Source organism: Salvelinus fontinalis, chromosome 40, assembly GCF_029448725.1.
Source record: "Salvelinus fontinalis isolate EN_2023a chromosome 40, ASM2944872v1, whole genome shotgun sequence".
Classification (NCBI taxonomy): Eukaryota; Metazoa; Chordata; class Actinopteri; order Salmoniformes; family Salmonidae; genus Salvelinus; species Salvelinus fontinalis.
In genome coordinates, this window is record NC_074704.1 from 27908189 (window position 1) to 27932495 (window position 24307).

Consider the following 24307-nt stretch of genomic DNA (forward strand, 5'->3'; position numbering starts at 1 on the left):
GCAGTTCATGCAGATCTGAAAGAAATGGATAGGTATAAGCATATTGTATTAGTTCCATTTGCCATCAAATTTGCTATGAATAATTTCCGTAATATTGAATACACAGATATGCCTTGAAAATTCAGTTTGAATTTAGCTCAGTGTCACATTTGTTTAAATGCAGCATGATTCAGTCTTGATTTCAACGCTAAAGGGAGTGGATGTGGGTTGATTTGGTATTCCACATTTCTTGGACTCTGTCATTCAGGATGGGGTAAATTCGCTCGGCTCACCCGGGCCCTGACGAGCAGCCGGGGAGTGTTGCAGCAGCTGGCGCCCACCGTCCACAAGGGCGAGAACGTCCACAAGCACTCTCGTCTGGCTGAGGTAGAGTGTGTGCTGCTGTCCCTGTTGATAAGTCCTCATCTGCCTAAGTGTTTCTGGAAGGAGCACCCATCTCATATTTCCAAGCCCACTTCTGTTTAGCTTCAAATGAAATGCCTAATCCTGTCCCCATACTCACTCACTACTTCTGAGCTAAATGAAGTGTGCCTATCCGTTCCCAAAGCAGTAGACCGCAAGCCCTTGGCCACCTGGGCAACTGTAACTCTGCAGACAGACACAACGCTAATATGAATATTCACTCTATATATAGTCCTGACCATAAATCCTTATGGCAGAAGTCCCCAATTACATTCAGCAGTGGGCTTGAGCGCATGATCGGGGGGCAGGAACATAGTTATACATCATTTGTACGCATTTGACCGCAAGAAGCCGAAACGGATAGAGTAGTTGACAAAGAATTTGTCCCGTGGGCCGCCCATTGGGGAACCCTGCCCTATGACCTTTGCTGTGGAGTTGTGTCACCTAAATGTACATTTACATGACTAATTTAGCAGACTCTCTCATCCAGAGTGACTTGTAACCAGTGCACTCACTTATAATCAGTGCGTAGAAGGGCAGAGATGTCAGCAGGAGCAGGATTCAATTAGATCTGCTTCAGCAATGTTTGACTTGTTTATGGACTTGATTATTACTGCCACACATACACTCTTTTTTAACTCTGAATAATGCAGCCGTCTATGCTACTGTCTACAGTGTATATACCATACAACAATACTGGTTTGATTGAATAGTCCTTAGTCCTCTGAAAATCCCTAGGCTAGAAATAAAGTCTAGTCCTCTGATATCCCAAGGGGACTGATTGTTTGGGTGGATATCTCCTCTGACATCTTCTGGGACTAGTCCAAGATGTCTTACCAGCACCATCTTCTAGCGACATCCTGTTACTTGAAAAATGGTGGAAAAGCTAATTGTGTTTCGATGGTCAGATAAGGTGCTCTGTTTACTAATGGGAAGATGAGCTTGCGACAGTAGCTTAGATAAAACAAAATGGCTACAGTTAGTTTATTTGTTGATCCTGGAAAGTTACATACATTTATTTTAAAAATATATTAAGGGAGAGAGTAATTCCACTTTTTTTTGGTATGTTAAATTGACTGGGATGGAGAGTTATGTCACACTATCCAAGAGATACTGAGAGATGAAATGAAGGCAACACTGAACTGTCTTTGTGCGGTCCAAAAGACTACAGAATGTGGTCATTATATTGTCATGACTTACTATTTTATGCTATGAGTGTTATGTCAAAGTTATCGCTAACATACAATAAGAGACACTGTCATAACAAACTAAAATGTTTTCATATTTTTATGTACAGTAGGTAAAAACGCACACCTGAAATGGTGAATAGCAGGAGAAACGGATGACACATGGGTCCAATTCAGTGTTAGCCTTGTGGAACCAGCCTGATCGCGGTCACCATCCTACGCAGCGATCAGGCTGGTTCCATCAGGCTAATTCAAGGTAGCTAGCCGCCAAAACACTGGCGCATTCATGACTTGTTACCAACTGTTTCTTAACCAAAAACGTAGGTCCTCCAGCTGGGCTCAGACATCCTCCCGCAGTACAAGCAGGAGACGCCTAAAACTCCTCCCCACATCATCCTCCACTACTGCGCCTTCAAGACCACCTGGGACTGGGTCATCCTCATCCTGACCTTCTACACAGCCATCATGGTGCCCTACAACGTGTCATTCAAGGTCTAAACTCTATTCAACTACCCACTAACCCTAACCTTAACCCTTACTCTAAACCCCAAACCGAACCTTAGCAAGCTGTTTTGGGGGATTTTTGACTTTGTTTGTGTGTACTTTTATTGACTATGTACCAGCTGTAAAGAAAATTGCCACTCAGGGATAACTTATATTCATTCTCTACTCAACTACTTAAGTAATAAAGATTCTCTACTCTACTACTTAAGTAATAAAGATTCTCTACTCAACTACTTAAGTAATAAAGATTCTCTACTCTACTGCTTAAGTAATAAAGATTCTCTACTCAACTACTTAAGTAATAAAGATTCTCTACTCTACTACTTAAGTAATAAAGATTCTCTACTCAACTACTTAAGTAATAAAGATTCTCTACTCAACTACTTAAGTAATAAAGATTCTCTACTCTACTACGTAAGTAATAAAGATTCTCTACTCTACTACGTAAGTAATAAAGATTCTCTACTCTACTACTTAAGTAATAAAGATTCTCTACTCTACTACTTAAGTAATAAAGATTCTCTACTCTAATCCTCCAGACCAAGCAGAACAACGTCACCTGGCTGGTGGTGGACAGCATCGTGGATGTCATCTTTCTGGTGGACATCGTGCTCAACTTCCATACCACGTTTGTGGGGCCAGCCGGAGAGGTCATCTCGGACCCCAAGCTGATCCGGATGAACTACGTCAAGACGTGGTTCGTCATCGACCTGCTCTCCTGCCTGCCTTATGACGTCATCAACGCCTTCGAGAACGTTGACGAGGTCAGTGGTTTGTTTGCTAACTGGGGTCTGTGTGTTTGAATGGATGGATATGAATTAAGACACACAGACAGACACACAGATAGACACACAGACAGACACACACATTGTTTATGGATCTGGAAACCTTACCACTTCGTTGACTCTTGGAAAGCTCACCACATCATTATAGCATGATAGACACCGACTGGACTTCTCAGCAGTAGAAATGTCATCCCTTGCAGTTGCCTAATGGTTGCTGGGGAATACTGTGAATAGAGGCTAAAAAGTCAGACAAGATCCCTCTAACATATTAAAAAGAACACAGGAATTGGAGGCTTGTAAAACCACATTTTTCTGATGCCTCTTCGAGACATTCTGTAGTAAAACACACTGTACTCAAACTTGGCACAGAGGCCTTTGTAGGATGGTCCAGATCGTCTTGATTCACACGCTAGGCTTGATAACCTTACAGTAATCAATAGATGCTGCAAGTGATACCATTCTAACCTACGCCCAAGTACAGTATTATCAGAATAAAAATAACTCTGTACCACAGAAGGCACAGATAAAGGTCAATATTACATTTAATTAATGAATAAACACGCGCTTCAAGGGTCAAACAAACATTGTTAGCCAATTATAGCTTAATTAACAAGTCAAAAGACTGCTTTTGCCCTTTGGGCGTTGTAACTTAGAACCAAAACAAAAGTGCAGAAACCACCATATTTCTTCGCCACATCTCCAATTGTTATGTACTGTTCTGTTGTATGCCTGTTGTTGTACGAAGGGTGGTGTGGCGAAAGATTATAGCACCCCCACGGTGAGCTCCCACAAAGCCTGTGGGCTCTACATGTGCCTTTGCTGCACTTGTCAACGCAAGTTATCCTTTTCATGCGGCGCTGCGCTTCAGACACAAGCAGAGCGTCCTCTGAAGCAAAGGCTTTTCGCACAGTGACCTTGTTGTATTCAATGACAATTGGAGTGAGACATTTCAAGTTGCCACAGGGACACATTTTTCCGCTTTTTGTAGTTGAACGTAATTGCATTATGAATGTGTCCCGGGTGAACTGAAAATAGCTTGATGCAGCAGGTTCGCACACGCCGCGGAGGCGGATGCGAGCAGAGGCTAGTGAGATTACATAAACCGCACTGCATTATGTGTTTGCCTTCGGTACTAAATGTAGATTCACCCTTTCGGGAAGCGCCAGGTACACCTCAGCCTCTCTGTACAGTATGCTGCAGTGTCTTAAATGTTTTAGGGAATCTAGATTCGATGAGCAGTTGATTTCACATCACATTTTGACGTTTGAAGACACCAAGAGCTTGATTCAAATTGAGCAAGCAATAAAGGGTAAAGGGATTTTTGATAAAGCCACATACGAGTGACTCATTCAAATGCTGGAATTAAATGTGTCATCTCCAAATGGATCAGAAACCCGTCCTCGCTAGTACTCTTTCACATACCATTATCGGAGTAAGATCCTGGAACATTAATGTTGGGTGCCTGCTCCGTGCCCATCTATGAAAACAAAAGTAACCCCGGGCTAAATTAATTCCAATACTGTACTTTCCAGAGGTTGGTCCACGGCAGTGTGGAATTCCTCACTAAACCAGCTTCTGTAGCAAAGTGATGTTTTGTAGAAGTAGCATGTTGTAAAACATACCCTCCAGCTATTATTTTATTTTATTGCTAATGCCATTGTGTTCATTATCATAAACACAACAGGGAACTACACCATGGTACCAAATCCATATGCAGGATATACTGTACAGTGTTGTAGGGAGTGGAGTTCCACAGGGTTCACTGTTGGGACCCTTCCAGTTTACCTTTAATCAATGAATGAACAGTTATTTAAATAGTTAGAACCATGAACAATGGATAATGGGCTCCCGAGAGGCGCAGCGGTCTAAGGCACTGCATCTCAGTGCTTGAGGCGTCACTACAGACACCCTGGTTCGACCCTGGTTCGATTCCAGGCTGTATCTCAACAGGCCATGATTGGGAGTCCCATAAGGCGGCACACAATTGGCCCAGCGTCGTCCGGGTTTGGCCCGTGTAGGACGTCATTGTAAATAAGAATTTGTTCTTAACTGACATGCCTAGTTAAATAAAGGTTAAATTAAAAAATTTAAAAATACAATTATTGTCTGGTTAGTAAAGCTCTACTTTTCATTCTCTCTCTAAGCCTAACCATTCCCCTCTTATTTTCTACCCATCAGGGCATCAGCAGTCTCTTCAGTTCCCTCAAAGTAGTCCGTCTGCTTCGCTTGGGCCGGGTGGCCCGTAAACTGGACCACTATATTGAGTACGGGGCCGCTGTCCTGGTTCTGCTGGTGTGCGTCTTTGGCCTGGCCGCCCACTGGTTGGCCTGCATCTGGTACAGCATCGGCGACTACGAGGTCATCGACGAGAACACCAACAGTGTGAGGATGGACAGCTGGCTCTACATATTGAGCGAATCGGTGGGGACGCCGTACCGCTTCAACGCCAGTGGCTCTGGGAGGTGGGAGGGCGGGCCAAGCAAGGACTCGGTCTACATCACTTCCTTATACTTCACCATGACCAGCCTGACCAGCATCGGCTTCGGCAACATCGCCCCCACCACCGACGGAGAAAAGCTCTTCGCCGTGGCAATGATGATGATCGGATGTGAGTAAGAACCCTCCCCATGAAATTTCACACTGTCATCAAAGGAGGCTGGTAGGCTGTAACGGCTGGAATGGAACAAATTGAAACTTATCAAAACCATGTTTGATACCTTGTCACCGATTCCATTCCAGCCATTACGATTATATCTCCGCCCACCAGCCTCCTCTGACTGCCGTATTATCTTTATGAAAAACACAATGGACATTTCATTAAGAAATACCATGCCAGATGTGTCCCTTGCTTCTTCAAGGAGAAGTATTGTTAACAGGCCAGTATGTCTCTGAATCCTTGATGAATTCAGTAGACGATAGCATGCTGTTTAATGTACTTACTGTACGACTCACAGCTAAATTGACCAGTAAGTTATTACAGAAAAATGCTTGATTGAAGCATTTATGGAACATTGTGATGGTTCTAATCAGTTCCCGAAAAGACCAACGTTGCGAATTTCACATGGTGCTTTTAAGGTTTATTATGAGTATGCCAATTTGTTTCATTTTGTGCTGTGAAGATTGTACATATCTAAAGAGGATTTTCAAATGCTTTCATCCATTTTGAGCTGGCAGCTGAGTGATTCATCGCACATGGTTACTCCTTCTACTGGAGATGTGATTGACACAGTTTTGTCCCGGTCCTATTGTGGGACGTTGCTTTTCATAGAACCCTGTTGTGATTGTAAATTGCATTCTCAATTGCAACGCAGGCCTCAAGATTGGGGAATATGATGGATTGCATAAAGGAAAACGAGTTCTGTTTTGATTTTTAAATGAAATTGAGACTTTCATTATCTACCTGGATATAGACATAAAATGTGATTGGACTGGGCCAACTGTGGCAGGCATCATCATCATCATTTGCGTGCTAGTGTCATGCTTGAAGTTTGCCAGTATAAAAAAGTTTGTTTAACATGACTATGGACAGACCAGTAAACTTCAACATTCCGGTGAAATATCACAGTTGCGGAATAAGGAAGCAAGCGTGATCTGCACCTTTCAACTACTATTCCATCCCAGAATGCATTGCTGACCATTTAGCATACATTATGATCCATACTGACTTGCTATCGTCGTGACTTGGTATCAATTTCTGATTGTGAGTCGAAACCACAATGCTGGTGTTCGAAGCATCACACTCCAACCAACAGAACCTCATCTTATTTAGCTTTTAGTACATACTGTACACTGTAACGGTTGTTAAAACATGGGGGGGGGGGGGGGGAGTTATCCAGCTTAGGAGATCAATTTGAGTAAAAAACAACAATGCAATGTTATGTCGTTAAATTATAAGACACATGGTATAACTTGAGTAACTCACAAGTGAAGCAGTTTTTAGATTTCTTATCACAACACACGTATGCAGCCTTGCTGTGTTGGTGTTGCAGCGGCAGGTGAGGGGGAGTATAAAGAGGTTTGCTTAGCACCTCGGGGAGCCAGGGGTGACAGTGATGCAGGGTGGCAGATGATAAGGGAAGCGAGAGTGACGGGGTGCATGGTGGGGTCATGCTGCTATTCCTCAGTGGTGGGAAGACAGTCTGCCACCCACAGCCTGGAAGCTGGACAGAAGATTAGTCATGCAATATGTTGCCAGTTGAGTCACCTGTGTGTGTGCGTGTGTGTGTGTGTGTGTGTGTGTGTGTGTGTGTGTGTGTGTGTGTGTGTGTGTGTGTGTGTGTGTGTGTGTTGAATTTCGTTTGTGTCTTGGTCTTTTTGTGAGGGAGTATGTACTGTATTTTCTGTATGCGTATTTGAATATGTGTGCTTGTTTAGGTGTTGATAAATACATTAGTCACTATTCTGCAAATCTTAGCCCCAACAAGAGCAGTCATAATAGTTCAAACTGTCGCCGTAAAACACGGAGGTCCACTCACCCCCGTTGCATTTCGGCGGTGTCCAGAGCTTATGACACGACAGTCTCTGTGGAGGTGTGACAAGTTGTTCCTGGCTGTCACGGTGGTCTTGTCTCAGTGCAGCCAGCCGTGTCATACCCTTCTGTGTCCCCATACGCACACCAACCCTCCTCTCCCGCTCCCCTCTCTCCCACAAGGCTTGGTAACTGTTTATGTACACCGAGTATACATTTAGGAACACCTGCTCTTTCCATGACCGACTGACCAGGTGATCGAGGTGAAAGCTATGATCCCTTATTGATGTCATTCGCTAAATCCACTTCAGTGTAGATGAAGGAGTGGAGACAGGTTAAACAAGGATTTTTAAGCCAAGAGACAATTGAGACATGGATTGTGTATGTGTGCCATTCATAGGGTGAGTGGGCAAGACAAAATATTTAAAGGAAAATGCGGGGGGGGACGGGACACATACAACTCAATATTAGGAAGGTGCCATTTGACGTAAGCTGAGAGTTAGCTAATACTAATCATTTCCCCTTTTCAAGTTGATAAAGTCATGTTCTCTTTTGGGCCAGTAATGATGACTTAGCAGTTTTTATCCACAGTTTTGTGCCAAATAGACGACATTATGGAAATGTTCTCAAAAGAGGAATTGACTGAAATGAGCAAAGTCACTTCATATACATTTAAAGTGTCATGATTTCAAACGGCTCCCTATTGTATATAGCAGATGCTGCCAGGTATTGCCTTTTCAAAATGTCAACCAATTGCTTTGCATGTGAATAGTAAACTGCCTATTTTGTCATGGTACACATTTTCCCTTCTTTGACTCATTGCTCGCTCAGTGGGAGCTGTCACTTCTGTGATGCGCCCAACGGGAGGGGGAATACAGGACTCTACCCATTCAGAAAAGAAATATGAGCTAAATCAGGGAGACTTGGCTGAAGACCATGGCTATTATGTATCAGCATAACGATGCCAATGTAGTGCATTGAAAGCCATTTTATGAGCCCATATGACCCCTTGATCAAATCCTAGTGCCAGTTTATACTGATTCTGAGTTGTCAGCAATTTTAAGTCAGTCGAAAAATGCCACGTAGAATGTTTGTTCTGGCGCTTGGCACCCAGGGCCAGTACAGTAGGAGTCACACTTAACGTGTGCCACGGACAATCAAAAACACTGAGTGTTAGGGCCACTGCACGGTACTCGATTTGTGGGAACTCGTTGCTACAGCAACCAACGTCCAGGTGGACCATGTTAGGTCATTAGCGTAGTAATCTGTGAACATGTTAACAATCAAAAATGACTCTAATCGGCTGTGCCTTATTACTTGGACTGGTCTTTTTATTGATGCACTGAGTACCTGAGACTACTTCATGAGCCGGCTCAAGAATCCAATGGTAAAAATAGACGATCCAGTTCTCTATGAAAGCATCTGGTTTGGCAGACCTCACACAGCATAGTTTCACTACCCCAGTTTCTCCTAGCCTCAAAGCCTGGTTACATTTCGACTCGTTAGCGTGACATATATCACATGTAGAGGGTTCCACTACTGTAAAATAAGAACTCGAATCAACCTCAGAATCTCAGATCCTCAGTGAAACCAATTGCTGCGTTCATTTTCCGATATACAGTACCAGTCACAAGTTTGGACACACTGACTCATTCAATGGGTGTTCTTTATTTGTACTATTTTCTACATTGTGAAGACATCATAACTATGAAATAACACATCATGTAGTAACCAAAAAAGTATATATATTTTAGATTCTTCAAAGTAGCCACACTTTGCCTTGATGACAGCTTTGCACACTCTTGGCATTCTCTCAACCGGCTTCATGAGGTAGTCACCTGGAATGTTTTTCCAACAGTCTTAAAGGAGTTCCCACATATGCTGAGCACTTGTTGGCTGCTTTTCCTTCACTCTGCGGTCCAACTCATCCCAAACCATCTCAATTGGGTTGAGGTTGGTGATTGTGGAGGCCAGGTCATCTGATGCAGCACCATCACTCTCCTTCTTTGTGAAATAGCCCTTACACAGCCTGGAGGTGTGTTTTGGCTAATTGTCCTGTTGAAAAACAAATTATAGTCCCACTAAGTGCAAAACAGATTGGATGGCGTATCGCTGCAGAATGCTGTGGTAGCCATGCTGGTTAAGTGTGCCTTGAATTCTAAATAAATCACAGACAGTGTCACCAGCAAAGCACCCCCACACCATCACACCTCCTCCTCCATGCTTCACGGTGGGAACTACACATGCGGAGATCATCCGCTCACCTAATCTGCGTCTCACAAGGACACGGTGGTTAGAGGACAGATTTCCACCGGTCTAATGTCCATTGCTCATTTTTCTTGGCCCAAGCAAGTCTCTTCTTATTATTGGTTTCCTTTAGTAGTGGTTTCTTTGCAGCAATTCGACCACGAAGGCCTGATTCACGCAGTCCCCTCTGAACAGTTGATATTGAGATGTCTGTTACTAAGTAATGGTGCCGGAGGGGATGGCTGCCGTTTTCTGCGCTCTCAACCAACCGTGCTATTTTGTTGTTTTTTTCGCATTGTTTGTAACTTATTTTGTACATAATGTTGCTTCTACTGTCTCTTATGACTGGAAAGAGCTTCTGGACATCAGAACAGTGATTACTCACCTAGAACTGGACGAATAATTTTTCTTTAATGAGTCGGACGAGAGGGATTTACTCCAGACACCCGGCAAGGCCCTCATCCCCGTCATTCGCAGGAGAAAAAGACGGATATATCGCGAGTCGTGGCTGAGTGATAACATGAATAACATACAGCTGGCGGGTTACACTTTACACACTGTATCGGCAGGATAGAACAGCAGCCTCTGGTAAGACAAGGGATGGCGGTCTATGTATATTTGTAAACAACAGCTGGTGCACGATATCTAAGGAAGCCTCAAGGTTTTGCTTGCCTAAGGTAGAGTATCTCATGATAAGCTGAAGACCACACTATCTACCAAGAGAGTTTTCATATATATTCTTCGTAGCTGTCTATTTACCACCACAATCCGATTCTGACACTAAGACCGCACTCAATGAGCTGTATGCGGCCATAAGCAAACAGGAAAACACCAAATAAGAGGCGGCGCTCCTAGTGGCCGGGGACTTTAATGCGGGGAAACTTACGTCTGTTTTACCTAATTACTACCAGCATGTTAAATGTACGACCAGAAAGGAAAAAACTCTAGCCCACCTTTACTCCACACACAGAGATGTGTACAAAGCTCTCCCTCGCCCTCCATTTGGCAAATCTGACCATAATTCTATCCTCCTGATTCCTGCTTACAAGCAAAAATTAAAGCAGGAAGCACCAGTGACTCGGTCAATAAAAAAAGAGGTCAGATGAAGCAGATGCTAAGCTACAGGACTGTTTTAATAGCACAGACTGGAATATGTCCCGGGATTCTTCCGGAGTACACCACATCTGTCACTGGCTTCATCAATAAGTGCATCGATGACGTCGTCCCCACAGTGACTCTACGTACATATCCCAACCAGAAGCCATGGATTACAGGGAACGTCCACACTGAGCTAAAGGGTAGAGCTGCCGCTTTCAAGGAGCGAGACTCTAACCCGGAAGCTTATAAGAAATCCCGCTATGCCATCCAATGAACCATCAAACAGGCAAAGCGTCAATAAACAGGTCAACATTCACAAGGCCAGACGGATTACTAGTCGTGTACTCCGAGCATGCGCTGACCAACTGGCAAGTGTCTACACTGACATTTTCAACCTCTCTCTGTCTGGGTCTATAATACCAACATGTTTCAAGCAGACCACCATAGTTCCTGTGCCCAAGAACACTAAGGTAACCTGCCTAAATGACTACCGACCCGTAGCACTCACGTCTATAGCGATGAAGTGCTTTGAAAGGCTGGGCATGGCTTACATCAACACCATTATCCCAGAAACCCTAGACCCACTCCAATTTGCATATCGCCACAACAGATCCACAGATGACGCAATCTCTATTTCAATCCACACTGTTATTTCACACCTGGACAAAAGGAACACCTATGTGAGAATGCTATTCATTGACTACAGCTCAGCGTTCAACACCATAGTGCCCTCAAAGCTCATCACTAAGCTAGGGACCCTGGGACTAAACACCTCCCTCTGCAACTGGATCCTGGACTTCCTGATGGGCCGCCCCCAGGTGGTAAGGGTAGGTAACAACACATCCGCCACGCTGATCCTAAACACGGGGGCCCTTCAGGGGTGCGTGCTCAGTCCCCTCCTGTACTCCCTGTTCACTCATGACTGCATGGCCAGGCACAACTCCAACACCATCATTAAGTTTTCTGATGACACAACAGTGGTAGGCCTGATCACCGACAATGATGAGACAGCCTATAGAGAGGTCAGAGACCTGGCCATGTGGTGCCAGGACAACAACCTCTCCCTCAACGTGATCAAGACAAAGGAGATGATTGTGGACTACAGGAAAGGAGGACTGAGCCACACCCCCATTCTCATCGACCAGGCTGTCGTGGAGCAGGTTGAGAGTTTCAAGTTCGTTGGTGTCCACATCACCAACAAACTAACATGGTCCATGCACACTAAGACAGTCTTGAAGAGGGCCCGACAAAGCCTATTCCCCCTCAGGAGACTGAAAAGATTTTGCATGGGTCCTCAGATCCTCAAAAGGTTCTACAGCTGCACTATCGAGAGCATCCTGACTGGTTGCATCACTGCCTGGTATGGCAACTACTCGGCCTCCGACCGCTAGGCACTACAAGGGGTAGTGCGTACGGCCCAGTACATCACCAGTACATCCTACCAGGCGGTGTCAAAGGAAGGCCCTAAAACTTGTCAAAGACTCCAGCCACCCTCATCATAAACTGTTCTCTCTGCTATCGCACGGCAACCGGTACCGGAGCGCCAAGTCTAGGTCCAAGAGGCTTCTATTTACATTGCCCCCCCCCTCTTTTACGCTGCTGCTACTCTGTTTATTATCTATGCAGTCACTTTAATAACTCTACCTACATTTACATATTACCTCAATTACCTCGACTAACCGGTGCCCCCGCACATTGACTCTGTACCGGTACCCCCTGTATGTAGCCTCGCTATTGTTAGTTTACTGCTGCTCTTTAATTATTTGTTACTTTTGTTTCTTTTGTATTTTTCTTAACTGCATTGTTGGTTAAGGGCTTGTAAGTAAGCAGTTCACAGTAAGGTCTACACCTGTTGTATTCGGTGCATGTGACTAATACAATTTGATTTGATTTGAACTCTGCAAAACATTTATTTGGGCTGCCATCTGAGGTGCAGTTAACTCAAATGAACTTATCCTCTTCAGAAGAGGTGACTCTGGGTCTTCCTTTACTGTGGCTGTCCTCATGAGAGCCAGTTTCATCATAGCGCTTGATGGTTTTTGCGACTGCACTTGAAGAAACTTTCAAAGTTATTGAAATGTTTCGTATTGACTGACCTTCATGTCTTAAAGTAATGATGGACTGTTGTTTCTCTTTGCTTATTTGAGCTGTTCATGCCATAATATGGCCTTGGTATTTTACCAAATAGGGCTATCTTCTGTATACCACCCCTACCTTGTCACAACACAACTGATTGGCTCAAACGCATTAAGAAGGAAAGAAATTCCACAAATTAACAAGGCACACCTGTTAATTGAAATGCATTCCAGATGACTACCTCATGAAGCTGGTTGAGAGAATGCCAAAAGTGTGCAAAACTGTCGTCAAGGCAAAGGATTGCTACTTTGAAAAATCTCAAATATATTTTGATTTATTTTACACTTTTTTGGTTACTACATGATTTCATATGTGTTATTTCATAGTTTTGATGTCTCGCTATTATTCTACAATGTAAAATTGTAAAATGGCCAGCATCCCGGAGTCGCCTCATCACTGTTGACGTTGACACTGGTGTTTTGCGGGTACCATTTAATGAAGCTGCCAGTTGAGGATTTAATGAAGCTGCCAGTTGAGGCGTCTGTTTCTCAAACTAGACACTAATGTACTTGTCCTCTTGCTCAGTTGTGCACCGGGGCCTCCCACTCCTCTTTCTATTCTGGTTAGAGCCATTTTGCGCTGTTCTGTATAGGGAGTAGTACACAGCGTTGGACGATATCTTCAGTTCTTTGGCAATTTCTCGCATGAAATAGCCTTCATTTCACAGAACAAGAATAGACTGACGAGTTTCAGAAAAAAGTATTTGTTTCTTGCCATTTTGAGCTTGTAATCGAACCCACAAATGCTGACGCTCCAGATACTCAACTAGTCTAAAGAAGGCCAGTTTTATTGCTTCTTTAACAACGATAAAAGTTTTCAGCTGTGCTAACATAATTGCAAAAGGGTTTTCTAATGATCAATTAGCCTTTTAATATAATAAACTTGGATTAGCTAACACAACGTGACAATGGAACACGGGAGTGATGGTTACTGATAGTGAGCCTCTTTATGCCTATGTAGATATCCCATTTTAAAAATCTGCTGTTTCCAGCAACAATAGTCATTTACAACATTAACAATGTCTACACTGTATTTCTGATCAATTTGATGTTATTTTAATGGACAACATTTTTTATTTTCTTTCAAAAACAAGGACATTTCTAAGTGACCCCAAACTTTTGAACGGCAGTGTACATTCACACACACACACACACACACACACACACACACACACACACACACACACACACACACACACACACACACACACACACACACACACACACACACACACACACACACACACACACACACACACACACACACACACACACACACACACACACACGTGTATATACATACATACATACAGTGCATTTGGAATGTATTCAGGTACCTTCCCTTTTTACACATTTTGTTACATTACAGCCTTATTCTAAAATGTATTAAATTATATATTTTTTGCACACAATACCCCATAATGACAAAGCGAAAAAGTTTTTAGATTTTTTTGCAAATTTATTACAATTAAAAAACATACCTTATTTACATAAGTATTCAGACCCTTTGCTTTGTGATTCGAAATTGAGCTCAGGTGCATCCTGTTTCCATTGATTATCCTTCAGATGTTTCTACAACTTGATTGGAGTCCACCTGTGGTAAATTTAATGTATTGGACATGATTTGGAAAGGTACACACCTGTCTATATAAGATCCCACAGTTGGCAGTGCATGTCAGAGGACAAATCAAGCCATGAGGTCGAAGAAATTGTCCTTAGAGCTCTGAGACAGGATTGTGTCGAGGCACAGATCTGGAGAAGGGTACCAAAAAAATTCTGCAGTATCGAAGGTCCCTAAGAACACAGTGGCCTCCATCATTCTCAAATGGATGACGTGTGGAACCACAAGAATCTTCCTAGAGCTGGCTGCCCGGCCAAACTGAGCAATCGTTCAGGAAGGTGACCAAGAACCCGATGGTCACTCTGACAGAGCTTCAGGACCTTCCAGAAGCTCCAGAGACTTCCAGAAGGACAACAATCTCTGCAGCACTCCACCAATCAGGTCTTTATGGTAGAGTGGCCAGACGGAAGCCACTCCTCAGTAAAAGGCACATGACAGCCCGCTTGGAGTTTCCAAAGGCACCTAAAGGACTCTCAGACCATGAAAAACAAGATTCTCTGGTCTGATGAAACCAAGATGGAACTCTTTGGTCTGAATGCCAAGGGACACGTCTGGATGGAACCAGGCACTGCTCATCACCTGACCAATACTATCCCTACGGTGAAGCATGGTGGTGGCAGCAACATGCTGTGGGGATGTTTTTCAGGTGCAGGGACTGGGAGAATAGTCAGGATCGAGGGAAAGATGAACGGAGCAAAGTACAGTGAGATCCTTAATGAAAACCTGCTCCAGAGTGCTCAGGACCTCAGACTGGGCCGAAGGTTCACCTTCTAACAGGACAACGACCCTAAGCACACAGCCAAGATAATGCAGGAGTGGCTTCGGGACAAGTCTCTGAATCCAGTTACAATTAAATGACACCCTTAAATTGCTTCTGATAACTGAATGATCCAGCTTAGTGTATGTTGTCAGTACAGTCCCAAGCTGTTGCATTTAACAGTAGTCAGCAGTATCCTAATGCATTTTTATCACAGGCGGCTACCCTTAATTCAGTTCTGTGGCTTGATCAGACAGGTCTATTTGGCCCATCCCTCATCACTGCTGCGGCTGGGAAAATGACAGACGTCTTTAGCCCAGCCTAATGCCTCTGAGCGCTGCCCCATTGTGTATATGACAGGCCCTCTCGTCTCCCTGACTGTTTACCCGTTGTGCTCCGCTCGCTGCCTCTGCGAGGATCGATTGCGTCAGCAACAACAATAATATAGTCATGTCATCCACCTTCTAAAACGTCCTTTGGCAAGGTTGCTCAATATCCTTTTCAGTTTAACAATTATGATGACCCTTTGGTTATAATAAAGCCAGTAATTTTTCAGCTTTTGGTGTGCCACCTGAACGATTGAAAACGAGCACTATGTTTCACTTCCCTTGAAAATGGATGCCACCAGTGTCATCACTAATGGTTGACAGGACCTCTATTGATTTCTCTGACCCTGCTGTGGAGGAGTGGGACACTGGAAGGGGAATAGGGCGACACATTCTCAGGCAAAGTGCTGACTTGGGTATGAATTGTGAGAGCCGATATTGATTGGATAGCTGCGGGATTGAGACACAGAATGAGAGATGGCGGATTTGGTCAGCAGTCAGTGGGAAGTGAGAGGGAGCGTGACACCATTTGTCTTTACAGACCATCCCCCAAATCCCATTATGACCAATGAGAGATAATGTGCGTGTAGAAGAAGATATGATAAATGTAACATGCCACTTGTTTTGCTACACACATCGCTGCATTTGCAAGGGCACATAATGATGTTTCCAAGTTAGGACTGTGAATATGGGGATGTTATTGTGATAGATTTACAGACTGTTGTCTGCCAAAAGAGAAGATCACGAATGGTTCCTTTGGGTCTCTAGTGTTCTGTTCTTTCACTATTAATAATACACAGAACAGTCTTGTCAGTGGGAAAATGCTAATAAACTCAAAACCATTATTCTTACCAGCTCATAATTTGAAGGGTCCCGTTTGCTAGAATCCTTTAGTGGACACATCTACAGTATGCCATATTTGCCAGCACATTGACCACACTCTTTATTGGTCTTTTCCAGCACTCCTGTATGCCACCATCTTCGGTAATGTGACCACCATCTTCCAGCAGATGTACGCCAACACCAACCGCTACCACGAGATGCTCAACAGCGTCCGCGACTTCCTCAAGCTCTACCAGGTGCCAAAGGGCCTCAGTGAACGCGTCATGGACTACATTGTCTCTACATGGTCCATGTCTAGAGGCATCGATACAGACAAGGTAACGCAAACATGGCTGAAAACTTCCATACCATTTTGTTACCATCTCACAGTATGCAACTTTGTAGATAACAATATATGGCGAAGTCAAAGACAGGGCAGTGGTTTCCATCTGTGGCAAACTTTTCCCTTAATTGGGCTCCCGAGTGGCGCAGCGTCTAAGGCACTGCATCTCAGTGCAAGAGGTGTCACTACAGTCCCTGGTTCAAATCCAGGCAATATCACATCCGGCCGTGATTGGGAGTCTAATAGGGTGGCGCACAATTGGCCCAGCATCATTCAGGTTTGGCCGGGGTAGGCCGTCGTTGTAAATAAGAATGTGTTCTTAACTGACTTGCCTAGTTAAATAAAGGTTCAATATATAAATAAAATCAATGCTTATGACAAATCCAGCTCCAGCCATAGAACTGGAATATGAAAAAAAAAAAAGCAACACCATAACATTAGCTAGTTAGACAAGGTTAGCATGCTAGCTAGCTACACTAACAGCTGTCAGTGCCCTATCTGTGGATGTTTATCAACTCCACGAAGAAAATACACACAACCAATTTGTAAATATGTATAAGTAACCTTCCTCTCCCGCAGGTGTTGCAGATCTGCCCCAAGGACATGCGGGCGGACATTTGCGTCCATCTCAACAGAAAGGTGTTCAAGGAGCACCCAGCCTTCCGACTGGCGAGCGACGGGTGCCTACGGGCCCTGGCCATGGAGTTCCAGACCACCCACAGTGCCCCTGGAGACCTCATCTACCACGCGGGCGAAAGTGTCGACAGCCTCTGTTTCGTGGTGTCCGGGTCCTTGGAGGTCATCCAGGACGATGAGGTTGTGGCCATATTAGGTGAGGGTTTATTTATTCTTAATTTTTTAAACCTTCATTTATCCAGGAAGTGTCATTGAGGCCAGAAGACCAGAGGGAGACATGGTCAAGAGGCCATCTTTGGTATCTGTATGTATAGTCAATATCTGACACTCGAAAAACAATTGCATTATAAAATGCTGTGTTTTCATGACCATATTACACTTAGTGACCTTTAAATGCATAGAGCATTGATGGACCTGGCATATTGCTCATTTGGTGAAACTGAGGTGAGAGTAAAGTGGATTGCGCTGAAAAGCATGTTTCCTGTTTGTGTACACCTGACTGTAAGGTATTAAGGCATCACATTAGTATTCAAGACGACAATAGAGACTCTGATTGCGGAGATCCACCCCTTGATGTCGGTTCACGTCTGCTGCTTTAAAGCATAAGCCAGCCTCAAAATAGCAAATTACATCGGTGCTTCTTTTTAATGTTAATGAAAAGTGAATAAAAGCGTCCCTATTCTCTGTACAATCTGTTCAGGAAGTATGCTCAAGGGCCTATTTTTTTGAGTCGCATGCTTTTTACTTTCATGAGAGCAGTGACAATATCTGTGCAACCCCTCAGGGCGATTCTCGTGAACCCGTTATTATGCGGAAACGAATGTTGTGAAATGTTGTGTAGTCCTAACTCTAATAAACAAAATCTGCTTTGTGTGGATCTCTGGAGGTGACGTACAGATGTAGGATCTTAATTTGAGCCACTTTGCTACAGCAGGAAAATAATCCTGCAGCAACAGGAAATGTGAATTATTATGTAGATTATGATGGAATTTTTTTTGTAGGGGTTGACACAAATCCAGTCTGAAAATCGAGTCTGGAATTTCAAAGTGGAAATTACAAACTTCAGAAGCCTTTTTTAAACTTCATACACTACAAGTAAAAAATATCTGCATTGCAGGAAAGTTCTGCAACAGGGTGGTCAATAAAAAAATTCTGAATGATTAAGATCCTACATCTGTGTTCAACCACATGAGAAGTCAAATGAAGACAAATGACACTTTCTGAAATGATACTTTGAGAGTATACTGAAGCTCTGTTGTCTGGGACCTGATGTGAAGAGGTCTACAGCAGGGTTCTCCAACCTTTTCTAGCATGAGAACTTCTTAAAAAAAAATGAAAGATCAAACATTTAAATAAATAAACTTAACATCGCAATGTTGCGCCACCACAATATTTTGCCTTACGGACAAAAATGGATTACGTAATAGCTATATGAACCATATTTTCTCATCTCACTTTAAAATTATTTTTTTCACAATTGTTCTAAAATGTTCATACTTAGCCCTACTAATCAGGTGCGCTCCAGCAATCCTCGTAATATAACATAATAAACGTCTTTATTCTCTTCACAAACCGAAAATTCATCATGCTCCATGGATTTCCATGGATTGACATAAAGTCACTGACCACCAGAATCATAAAGATATGTTTTACCACTGTTTTTAACTGATCCATCAAGTCAATTAATTAAGGCATAATTATAATGGCATATATAATCACTTGTTTATGCTTTGCTAACATTATAAAAGCAATATGAACTAGAGGAGACCATGGCATGTGCTCATCAGTTTACATTGTGTTACTTCCAAAATGATTCTGAAGTGTGCCAGGCCTTGCAGTCCCAAAATTAGAAGGGGGGAGAATTTTGGCAGGAACCCCCCCCCCCCATCTAATTTTCTTAATTTGGTGGCTAGAGTCAAATACTTTCTGTGGCACACACTATTCGTCAACATGAGCTACCAAAATTATTCTGAAGTGTGCCAGGCCTTGCACTCCCAAGATAGAAGGGGAGGAGAATTTTGGCAGGCAAGAAAATGAAACGCAGCCTAATGTGATCAGAAATCTCAACTAGCAAGCAAGTCACAGCAATGAAGAATTGAGTGCGTTCACGTGAATGGGGGGGGGGGGGGGGGGAGGTTTTCGGCACAACACCGGGACCAGATTTTGAAACCCCTGCTCTATTACAATTGAGTCAGTTTTCAGTTTAGCCACCCCACTATATAGGAACAAACATGCCATATGTGTGTCAACCTGTAGTGGTTGATATTATTTTTAAATGCTTGTGTGATATAATAATAAAAAATATATACATTTATTTTGCAGGTGTTATGCTGTGCTCATGTAGTGTCTTCCAAATAGACTTACAACAGAGAACCTTTATCTTAAGAGAGAAGAGGCACTCTTGAGTCAGACCTCTGTTAGATGCATGATGGTCTGATAACTCATCCTCAGAGATTCGCTGTGTCACTGAGACAGAAAAACGCTGGTAGGAAGTGGGATGATGAATTTACAATACTCTAGGGCTGCTCTCTGCATCCTTTCGGTGATTGTTTTTTCCCCCAAATCGTCAAGCGAGAAGACTGGTTATCACGATGGAGCTCGTATTTACGCGAGGGATAAATATTTGGATTGCCTTCTCCCTCTAGCAGGGACTTAACCTTCAAGAAATTAGTAGGAGAATATCCCGCACTACTAGGGTCTTCACACTTACTAGACTTTTTGCAGTAATACCCTCAGCTACAGATATACTGGAATGTAAACTTGCGAGTTTGTCACGTTTCGACACTCTCAAACGTTGCCCCTCTAAGCACTGTATCAACAGAATTGTCTTGTTGAGACAACACTCGTACAGTAAAATTGTAATAGCAATGATTTTGAAACGGCTGAAATGTACATATATTTTCCGTATTTTTTAAAACGTGTTTTACCGATAAAAAAAAAAAAAAAACTTGTGTACTATCCATGTTATTATCTCGGCTGATCATGTCAGCCAATCACGTTGTCCGTATCTAAAGGTAGTAAACAGCTGGTGAAACCTCGAGAGAGATTGCTGTCCGACAATACTGCTATCAGGTAAAGTGTATTTTTTGTATTTTTTGTAATCGAACTATTTAGTTATAGAAACACGATACCATCAATGTAAGCTGTAAAATTACTCCCAATTTAGAACACCGCAACATTGGTAATGTAGCTAGCTTGCGAGTTAGCTAGCTAGTTACAACAAGTAGATATGTTGCTAGCATGCAGAAGCAGATAGCTTTATCACTAGCTAGCATGTCATTCTGAGACGAGGAGCGTTTTAGCTATCAGTTTATTTCAAGTGATAATTTAAGACTACAAAAATCTATAGGACAAGTAGTGTAAATCTAATACAGTCATCAAGGCAGGACCCACTCATTTAATCCATACGGAGTAATAAGAAATGTCACATTATGCCTGTCAATAGTTGGAGTAGGATGATTGCAGAGCACCCTGCCTCAGACTGTCAGAGTGTTTATTTATCTAGCTCACAAACTACATTCCTTCACTGTGATTTGTTTTATTCTTGTCTCTCACTTGTGTCTCGCATGATCTATTCAGCTCTCCTGTGTCCTGCTCCAAGAGATCAACCAAGTGCTATCCGTACTGCAGTTTAAACTAACCCTGCCGTCACTGTTTAGACATTGAGACTGCATATGCATTTGCCTGTTGTCTTTTCTTTGTGGGGTTTGTCTTACACGGTGTAGTGCATTTCAGAGTTAAAGAACACCAACTACAGATACACGTGCTTGTTTGAGCGTCTCAGTTCAACAGGTAACAAATAGATGATTATTGTAACATGCGGTGGGGAGAATTCTATTGCCCCAGTCAGAAACCCAGGCTTTCGCCATAGATGGTAGTTCTCGTCTCTGGACCACACAAGCTTTAGAGTGCATTCTGCTAAGGCATTTGTCTCTCTCTACATCCGTCAGCTACATTGGTGACCAGGGTTGGGATCCTTTCGATATGCCTATGGGGCCTGGGCACACAACGCTCCTAGAGAGAAGGGGGAATACTGAAGCATGCCGTGATGACAGTTGTAACGTCTCCATCAGAGGCCCAGGCTTTTGGCATAGATGGTAAAGCTTTCATTTCTGGTCTGCAATATTGTAAGATTGTTACCTCCACGGTACTTGATATACATGTATTGGTAGGTTACACTATATTTAGATACTTCAAATACTGCTCGAGACACCTTTGCTATTTGTCTCCGTACTCAATAAAGGGTGAAACACTATTTGTAACGGTGGTCTTTGATCATATGTACAGTATAGGAATGAAACTTAGATTATGGAAAACGAAAACATGACTCACACACGGTCATAGTTAGTAGAATAATGAATGGATTAGCAAGATTTTGGCACCGTCAACTTCTAGGTTAGTAGAAAAGTAAATCATTTAAACCAACTAAATATACTCGCATTCACTGAACATTTTAGTATTTGAAAGAAATATTAATTTCCCAACTGCTTTTTCTATAAGCTTACAGGCTCTTTATTATTGTTCATACCTTACATTCCAATGCATCCAACATGATGCATGCCCACCATGGTGTTGGGCAGCTGCTATTTAAGAACTCGTCTGGTTTATAAATCTTATTGCAGAGCACATTGTACAACTGTGAAATACACTTCTTATAAGAAAATGTTCAAGAATTGAAGGTGCCAACAAATGTTATAGTCATAAGAATGTTTTTACGGTCATATACATAAAATACATATACAAAAAAAACTCGGGAATTGATCAAGTTCAGGTTTTCGGTTCGGGCCAACCACCTAATATAATGACTTCCATGAAATTGATAAAATGAAGCCTGGTTTGTTCTAAGGTACCTATATGGTAGCTAGTGTAAGCCTAAAAGCTCCTATCTAGCTATGGATCAGCTAAACGTCAGCATTCCGCTACATTTGTAAGAATGCGGAAACGATTTTATTTACATAGCTAATGTTACCTAGTCGTGTATGTTCATTTACTCTTCTCTTTGGGTTAGTATGAGTAACGTGTCATTAAAGCAATTTGTGCCAGATGTGGCTTGAGCGGATTACATTTGACTTGTCATACCCATTTTTCACAGATCACCTCAAATATCATCCAAGGGAAGAAAGGGTCTCCCAAAAAGCAAGCCATGGTGACACAATGACAAGCTGTTTGTCTGTCAATGAATCAAAAAGGGACATTCATTTCCCTTTCAAATCAAAGTTTGTCAAATGTTTTCAGACCTCGAAAGTAATCTAATGTCAAGATGAAACCACGTGACAATGTGTAGATCCAGCTGTATTCCTCCACCCCAAATAAATAGAAAAGTCGAGCACCGAATGAAACCAGGAAATTAGACCGTGCTTAACTTTTCCATTCATTTGGGAGGTATCGACACAACCAATGTCGTGGGAGGTTATTTCATCTTGAAATTACTGTACTTTCGAGGCCCGGAAACATCTGACAACTTTCATTTATGAGTGAAATGTCCCTTTAATGGGACAATCAGCAGTTTCTACATCAAGTGCTGGACATAAATCAATGATATGTACCCATTTATTCTTGAAGAATATAACGTATAAATGGCTCATGAGCTTAGTTCAACTGTCTTACCCCATCAGAACCCAAAATATAAGCTTGTTTAAGTTCAATGTAAACAAAGTAAATCCAAACTAACACCATATAGCCTCAAAACATGGTTAAAACGAATTGTTTTATCATGGATGGTCAGTCCTTGCATCCATAGCTTGTCTATGAATTTGAGAGTGGTAACATTTCTCCAGCCCCATCCCTCAGCTTTTTACAGGAACAGGAGGGGAGTTCACTTTGTTATTGTGGTGGAAGGACACGTCACACTCTGACAAACCATATACCACTTGAGAGCTTCTTAGCTTCCGTGTTGTAAGAAAGTATTCCCATTGCCCTATGACAAACACAAATGGTTTTATAAAAAAAAAAGAACATTATTTGTAGATGTGAAACATAACCACTTTGTGTTCATCACAGACGGACAAAATCTTAAAGCTGAAGTTGTAACGATTCGGCTGGTGTGTGAATGGCGTCACTGAGGACGCAGGGCAGAACATTTTCTGTCACCAGTTCTATGAATTAGTGCCAAATGGTAGAACTAAATATGATCATATCTATTTTACAGTTATAAGGTGAACTCTTAGTAGTCGTTTTCTAAATTGGTTGTTACTATATTAAGAAACCTCTACCGCTTCTCTCTCCCGGATCCGGGATCCTCCTCATCAAAAAAGCTGACTAGCATAGCCTAGCCTAACAGGACAGGGATATCATATAATATAATTTCATGAAATCACAAGTCCAATACAGCAAATGAAAGATTAACATCTTGTGAATCCAGCCATCATTTCTGATTTTAAAATGTTTTACAGCGAAAACACTATGTATTTATATTAGCTAACCACAATAGCCAAACACACAACGGCATATTTTCACCGCATAGGTAGCCTTCACAAAACCCACAAATAGAGATAAAATTAATCACTAACCTTGAACAACTTCATCAGATAACAGTCTTATAACATCATGTTATACAATACATTTATGTTTTGTTTGAAAATGTGCATATTTAGAGCTGCAAATCGTGGTTATACATTGGGAATACGTAGCAACGATTCACCAGAATGTCCGGAGGTATTTTGGACACTCACCTAATCTGACCAAAGAACTCTTTATAAACTTTACGTAAAAATACTTGTTGTATGGCAAATGAAAGATACACTGGTTCTTAATGCAACCGCTGTGTTAGATTTTTAAAAATAACTTTACCACAACATACAGCATGCGTTATTGTGAGACAGCGCTCACCAACACGGCGGAGAATAGGAAACATATTACACAGAAATAGGAAATAACATCCTAAATATTCTCTTACTTTTGCTGTTCTTCCATCAGAATGTTGTGCAAGTAGTCCTAGGTCCAGAATAAATCGTTGTATGGTTTTAGAATGTCCATT

The 24307-nt window shown here is 42.4% G+C and overlaps 1 protein-coding gene across 3 annotated transcripts in view; it reads left to right on the forward strand.

Annotated features, from left to right (window-relative positions):
- Nucleotides 1-24307, forward strand: part of LOC129839863 (potassium voltage-gated channel subfamily H member 1-like) — a 61225-nt gene that overhangs the window by 7291 nt on the left and 29627 nt on the right. For all 3 annotated transcript variants that reach the window (XM_055907555.1, XM_055907556.1, XM_055907557.1), the window contains exons 5-10: nt 248-366; nt 1914-2081; nt 2633-2857; nt 5057-5486; nt 16491-16690; nt 17275-17527. In XM_055907555.1, the coding sequence (XP_055763530.1) occupies nt 248-366; nt 1914-2081; nt 2633-2857; nt 5057-5486; nt 16491-16690; nt 17275-17527 (1395 nt within the window). The remainder of the gene's footprint in view (nt 1-247; nt 367-1913; nt 2082-2632; nt 2858-5056; nt 5487-16490; nt 16691-17274; nt 17528-24307) is intronic.